Source organism: Rutidosis leptorrhynchoides, chromosome 9 (genome assembly GCF_046630445.1).
Source record: "Rutidosis leptorrhynchoides isolate AG116_Rl617_1_P2 chromosome 9, CSIRO_AGI_Rlap_v1, whole genome shotgun sequence".
NCBI classification, from domain to species: domain Eukaryota; kingdom Viridiplantae; phylum Streptophyta; class Magnoliopsida; order Asterales; family Asteraceae; genus Rutidosis; species Rutidosis leptorrhynchoides.
Genome location: NC_092341.1, coordinates 319,059,413 through 319,066,154, shown reverse-complemented (window position 1 = coordinate 319,066,154; position 6,742 = coordinate 319,059,413). Strand labels below are relative to the sequence as shown.

The 6,742-nt window shown below is 44.6% G+C and overlaps 1 protein-coding gene across 1 annotated transcript; it reads left to right on the top strand.

Annotated features, from left to right (window-relative positions):
- Window positions 1-4,679: 4,679 nt before the first annotated feature.
- Window positions 4,680-5,378, top strand: LOC139869020 (uncharacterized). Its single transcript, XM_071857353.1, has one exon. The coding sequence runs from the start codon at window positions 4,680-4,682 to the stop codon at window positions 5,376-5,378; it is 699 nt and encodes a 232-aa protein (XP_071713454.1).
- Window positions 5,379-6,742: the final 1,364 nt, after the last annotated feature.

Here is a 6,742-nt window from a genome sequence, read left to right as displayed (position 1 = left end):
CTTCACCTTTTATTATTTAAACGAATATTACTTGGAAATAGAACAATTGCAACTTAAAGCTTGTCTTTCTTGAAGGATAATGCTATGAAATATATGTTCGTTTTTAGCATTATCAACCTCCGACAGCGCGCCACCAAGAGGTACCCATATACCTCCCCCTGGTGCGCCCACATCATCTTTCAAGACCCCGGAAGCAATCAGGTCGATACCCTGGGCCTCGAACACCACAAGCACGGGGTTCACCCCCATCTACCCAACATCCGAAGCCACACGCAGTAGCCCTAGCCACACTAGCAGTCCTGCTGGCCCACAAAGCGCAAAGCCTTTACCCTCGCCGCGAAGGGATGACTCTCTAACAACTCCCGGATCTAGCACCACTACTTTTGCACAGGGAACCTCACCTGCAGGAAGAGGCGCATCCACTGAATCACCGGCTCGAACGCGCGAACAACGCGCTCTCAGCCAGGCCAATCTGATTTATGCTTTGATAAATGCTGCATCGGACAACATGGTGCATGAATTTGAACAGCTCGTGAAGGCCGAACTCATGATCAAAAACCTGTATGCGGGAATGAAAGGAGTGCCAGTCAAACCCTCTTTTAATACCGCTCCCACTGGAGAAAAGTTCTCAGCGCATATACTGAACCACGTCTTGACGCCACTGCCTGTGATACCTCTAACCCTGGGGTATTACGACGGATTTTCAGACCCTGATGATTTTTTACAGAAGTATGAGGGAATAGCGCGAAACCAGCGCTGGGCTGATGAGACAAAATGCATGGAGTTCCCTCCGCTGCTTGAAGGTGTGGCTCGACAGTGGTTCAACAACCTTCCACCGCCCGTTATAAGCTGTTATGATGATCTTCAAACACGTTTCCTGCTTAACTTCCATAACATGCGCGCAACTCGAAGGACGCATGTCGAGTGTCATGACATCAAGCATGAGCTAGGAGAATCCCTGGGACAGTTCATCGATAGATACTGCCAAGAGGTAGCCAGAATCCCTAACTGCGCCGAGTCATTAAAGGTATCCGGTTTCATACATGAATCTTTCGTGAGCGCCACCTAACGTTGTGGCAGAGACTTAGGAAGCGCCCTCCCGAGACACTAGCAGAAGCGATAAGAGAAGTGTACGAACACATGCGCGCTGAAGAAGACACCACCAGGTACTCGAGTTACAGAGGTTCAGGAAATGGTCGACGCGACGGTTACGATTCGTTAAGGGGTGGGCGCCAGTCAGGCGGTTTCGGGAGAAACCAGCATGACTCCAGCCCGTACCGCCACCATGGTAACAATCATCACAGCGATAGGAAGCACCAAAGAAACCATCACGGGAACAACAACCAGCAACACCATCGGAACAGAGACAATGACACAAGGGAAAACAAGTAAGCCTTAATCAAAAGCCTCACCAAGAGCCTAAAAGAGATATACGTAACGGAGCCCATTTCGAAAACGTTTGAGAAACCTGCGCGTATGTCCGAATATGCGCGACGTGATAAGTCTAAATTCTGAGACTTTCATGATGACTTTGGACATGAGACCAATCGTTGCAAAGAATTAGTTGATAAGGTGGTTGCTTGCCTAAAGCGCGGAGAGCTGAAACACTTGAAGCTAGGGAAAGATGAATCAGGCGGATATAAGAAGGAGAATGAAGGGGCTGAGAAAGACAAGATCATATATGTCTTCTCGTGGCAGAAATGGAAGGAGATTGAGAAGGAGCCGTTGTTGCCGTATGAATCCCTCAAGGCGCATCTTTCGCGTGAGCCTATTTATGAAAGAAAGTGTGCCCCGTTAGTTGTGGAAGGATACTTGCCTGAATGCGACCAATACATCAACAACATGCTCATTGACACCGGTAGCTGCATCAATGTTATGTTCTTCCATTTCTTCAATGACCTATCCTGTAAGATGAAAAGCAACATAAGAGAGGTGAAACATCAATTCAGAGGAATAAGTGGGGACCCAGCTTGGTCAAAAGGGATACTCAGAGCAGCATTGACCTTGTGGGATGATCATGACAGGGAGAGGGAGCACACATTGGTGGTTGACTTTAAGGTAATCTGTGCGGAATCAGAATACGATGCTATCCTTGGACAGCCAGCATTATCACACTTTGCCATCACCACCAACATTTCTCAAGGCGTTATAGTGCTGCCTACCCCACTAGGGAAAGCCACGCTCAAGTCCAAAGTAACCTCAGAGGACTATCGACTTCGACAGGTACACATAAACATATATAACTAATTGTTTTGAAGATTAAAATCACAGATCACGCGCAGCCGCATAATAGCAGAATTAACACTTTCATACTTCACTAGATGGAATGCAATAAACGCGTAACCAGTCTGCTCGCTTACCGCATTAAAATGAGCACAATCTTACATAATCCGAAACATAAGACGCATATTAGAGTGCGCTTGCATACATACTCGCGCATTCGTTGATTTGTAACACTGTTTGATTGGTATCCACAGATCCGAAGTATTCAAGCCGCGGCAAAGGTGAAGAAAGATGGGACCAGTTCTTCAGGAGCTGGAAATGACGAGGGAGACGAAATTGCCGGCGTTGACTATGAGTACGAAGAACACAAGGACGAGTTGCTGAGGGAGAGATCGTGGTAGTACAGTTGTGATCCGGATGGTTATTCCTATGTCTTTTGTTAAAATGTTTGGAAGTTTTTATGCGCATCTTGTTTAGCCCATATTTAAAACCTGTACTAATGACAATCTCTAAGTGCTTTACGCGCATTATCTATCTATGTTTAATTATTGTCTCCAAGTTATTGTCTGCTATAATCTTTGTGCCATTTATATGCAAAGTAGTTCTATAACTTGAAAAAGGTGCGCACAATTATGTAGGCAGTGCACTCCTGCCTTTGAAGGGTTGCTTTCTCCGGCACCTGTGTGGCAGAAGCTTGTTTGGCGTCGAGCTAGTCTATTATAACCGGATGGTTAAGCGTCATTGGGTTGACCTAACCAACCCGCGCAGAACTTTAGATCTGCAAGTCATGACTATAAACGATGGCGTTGGTCGCGCCTGACCTCAGTCCTATGTGTTGGCACACTTAGAAGACTCCCGATGCGCACATACGGATATTTAACTTAAGCATATATTGTGTGCACAACAATATATGTGATAAGTTAAATGTTGACATGCCTTGAGTATAATTACGATTAAAATGAACGAGAATTCAGCCAAAAGAAAAGTATTAACAAACGATCTTACGCTCATGATCATAAGGTAATCGCAAACAAAACCCATATACATGGTCATACGAATACTTAGCAACTGTAACTCGGACAAAAACGAGTAAATTACAAAGGGTGAAGTCATATCTAGCGCACGTATATCGTCTATGACTAACAACGATAAAACCTACCCAAATGCAAATCACTGACGCGCATTTATAAATTTAAAGCATTATAACATAAAAGTCAACCACAATAGAGAGAAGGTGACAAAATAAATATTTTATTCCCAAGAAAAGTCATTACATACATGAAGGAAACTACAAATTACAATTGTTCGTTTAACAAGCGGTGCGAATCAGCAGTAGGGTCATTAGATAAAGCTACCAATGAAGGGACCATGGTGTTCACCAACGTCGGCGCTACTTCCTTGCTCTTTTGCGCTGCAAGAGGATCCACTTCCTTAGCAATAATTGCATCTAAAGCCTCGAAAGATTGAACGTGAGGCTGGATTTTCTTCCAAAAAGTAAGCTTCTCTTCCGCCTTAAAGGCAAGAATGGCATCAACAAGCAGATCGCTCACATATTTGGAATCGCAAGCACGAGAAACTAGCGCAGGAAGACCCTGCTTCAGGGTCTCGAATTGGTGCACAACCGCATCACGATTGACCTCACAAGTAGACAAATGGCCAGCCAAATCTTCGCGCTCTTTCACCAGAGAGCTCTTCTTAGACTCAAGGGAGTTAACCTTTTCGGCTAACCCCTCAACCTGAGAAGTTAAAGACACTTTCTCAGCAGCTAAATTAGATGAGGCGCTAATTGCCTCTTTGCGCGCCTTTTCTGACCGCTCGAGCTCTGCACCTGGCGTAGAAGAGCCAGCGCCATCCAAATGAGCCCTTTCGCGATGCAGGCAAAACTGGGAACGCATCAAGTTCAACATAGCTAGCTGAACATCAAAGCGCCATTCCGCCTCCGGTGATATATGCGTGAAGTAATTGGGGAGTTTGATACTCTCCAGAAAATTGGATTGGGAAGTCGCTGTAGCCTCCGGTATCTTCATCAAATCATTCATGTCGTAGAACTGCAGACGAGCCTCTGCAGACAAGAAGATAACTGATTTAGTAACATCATATGTGGCGCTATTGTCCAGGACTTAAAGAAAAATGAAACTACCTTTTGCCCTTCTAAGGCGCTTTTACTTATTCCAACTCTCAGTTGGGGCCTCAGTCACATTTGCCCTCTCGGCATCCGCGTGGTGAGAGTCATCACCTACATGACCCTCGCGTTGGTCGGCGTCACCAGAACCACCGGCGCCGACAACAGCATTACCCTGAGCTAGGGCATCAGCGTTCAAACCCTGCTCGCCCTCATTCTCCACTTCGGGTGTTTGGGTGTAAACACCCTCGATATCGCGAGAAGCAAGGAGCCTGTCTAGACGCATCTCTGCAAATTTAACAAGTTAAGTTAAAGGGGCAGAAGCGCTAGCGATATGGAGGAGCTATCAAGTTTGATCGAGAACTTTACTCCACCTCAGAATACTAATAACGTTACCGAAGACTCGTGGCTTTGCACCCTAACAGATTCGGATAACTCTTTCACCAAACAAGTTTCGGCAAACTTAGACATGCTTCGTCTCCAACCTTCAACTGTAAAACCACCTACAAAACGCAACAGATCTGTCCCATTAAAAGTTGAACTTTTCGTTTGGCGAGCAAAACTTCATCGACTTCCAGTTAAACTCGAACTTGACAAACGTGGTTTAGACCTCGGTTCGGTTCTTTGCAATATCTGCCAAGACTCGTCCGAGACAACCGAACATATTCTTGCCACATGCCCCCAGGTTAAAGCTATATGGTTGGATTTTTACAAATGGTGGAATTTTTCTCCCCCGGCAGAACTAAACGTCGCGGATTTATTTTCAAGTAGCTGCAGCTCCAGTCTCTCATCGATAGGTTCAAAAATATGGGAAGCCACCAAGTGGGTCTGCGGTTATTCTATTTGGAGATATCGCAACCTAAAAATCTTTCAAAACCAAATCTGGGACATACCTTCAATTCTAGCGGATATCCAACTTTCATCCTTTAAATGGATTTCGGGTCGAATAAAGAAAGCTCAAATTCAATGGTCACAATGGCTCATTAACCCGAGCTCGTATTGCGTTGTTACATCAAGAGTGGGCATTGGCTAATACCCCACAGCATCCCATATGCTTCTCGTGGCTAACCTTCTATAAGGCAAGATCTTCAGGGGTTAAACGGGCCTTGGAGTTTATGCTTTGTCGCTGCTCGATCAGCACTGTGTACTACTTCGTGTCCCTACTCGATTCGTTGAGTCCCCTCTCCTGGGGGTTTTACTTATAGTCGGTTTTTAATTCCATTTGTCTAGTAGTTATAATCGTTGGATGTTTGTTACTTTTCGGGGATGTATAATGTACATATATTTATATATTAATAAAATTATTTTGCCTTTCAAAAAAAAAAAAAAAAAACAAGTTAAGTTAGACGAAAGTAATGAAAAGAAAACAAGTACAAAAAATAACGCCCATCTGCCGCCTACCATTATCATCGGCATCTTTGATAACTGGCAGGGCAGGCGGATAGGGGCACATATTAGCAATCCATAAAACATCCGAGTTATATTGGCGGATGGGGAGTTCGCGGTTGTAGAAATGCTCGAGTCTCCGCTGATCGTCTGGGGAAAGGTGAGACCTAACGTTTAACCGCACATTTGTAGCTTCCGTGTGCCATGCGCAAATATTTCTATACACAAGAGGGATAAAATAATCATCGATGTAGAAGAACGAGTTCTTCCACTTCTTGCGCACCCCGACTTTCAGGCGCTTCACAAAGTTAATCCTGTCGTTAAAAGAATACCAACTTTGTTAGTTTTTACGGTAAGAAAATACGTTCTTAAACAAATCCAGCGATGGAGGAAATTGATAGTGGCGGAAAATCATCTCAAAGAGGGTAACACAACACGCACTATACGGGTGCAGCTGGCCAATACTGATATTGAAATGGCTAAGAACCTCCATGAAGAAAGAAGTGGGAGGATAGCGCACATTCCCTTCTAACATGACTTGTCGATATACAGTGACCTTACCTTCAATAACATCATCTGCGCACTGATCAGGTAGGGGCGCTATAGGATTCAAATCGGCCAAAGGTGGGTACCAGTCCACCAACAGCGTGATTTTGCGCCTTGTCATAACAGAGCTAATAACCTCATAGTTTGGAGGCTCAGAAGTAGACGAAGAAGATGCCATCTATTAACAAATAATTCAAAAGATAGTAAGAAAAGAGACTAAACGGGCGCTAACCTGAAAAAGCCAAAAAGACGAGGTCGAAGTAATAAGCTGAGAAGATTTGTGCAGGATTAGAGAGTACAGATGAAATAAAAAGTGAAAGAGATGATTATGAGGTATTTATAGGGAAGTAAAAACACGGAAGAGGCCTCAAGAGAAGTTGAAAAAGGGCGGTTAAAATATGAAAGGCGGAGATGGAGCCACGTGTCAGAAGTTGGAAAGGAAGAAGTACGAGGTAACCAAGAGCG

Bases quoted from the DNA above. Each gene is read 5' to 3' on its own strand.
- LOC139869020 (XM_071857353.1), top strand. From the start codon at position 4,680: ATGGAGGAGCTATCAAGTTTGATCGAGAACTTTACTCCACCTCAGAAT.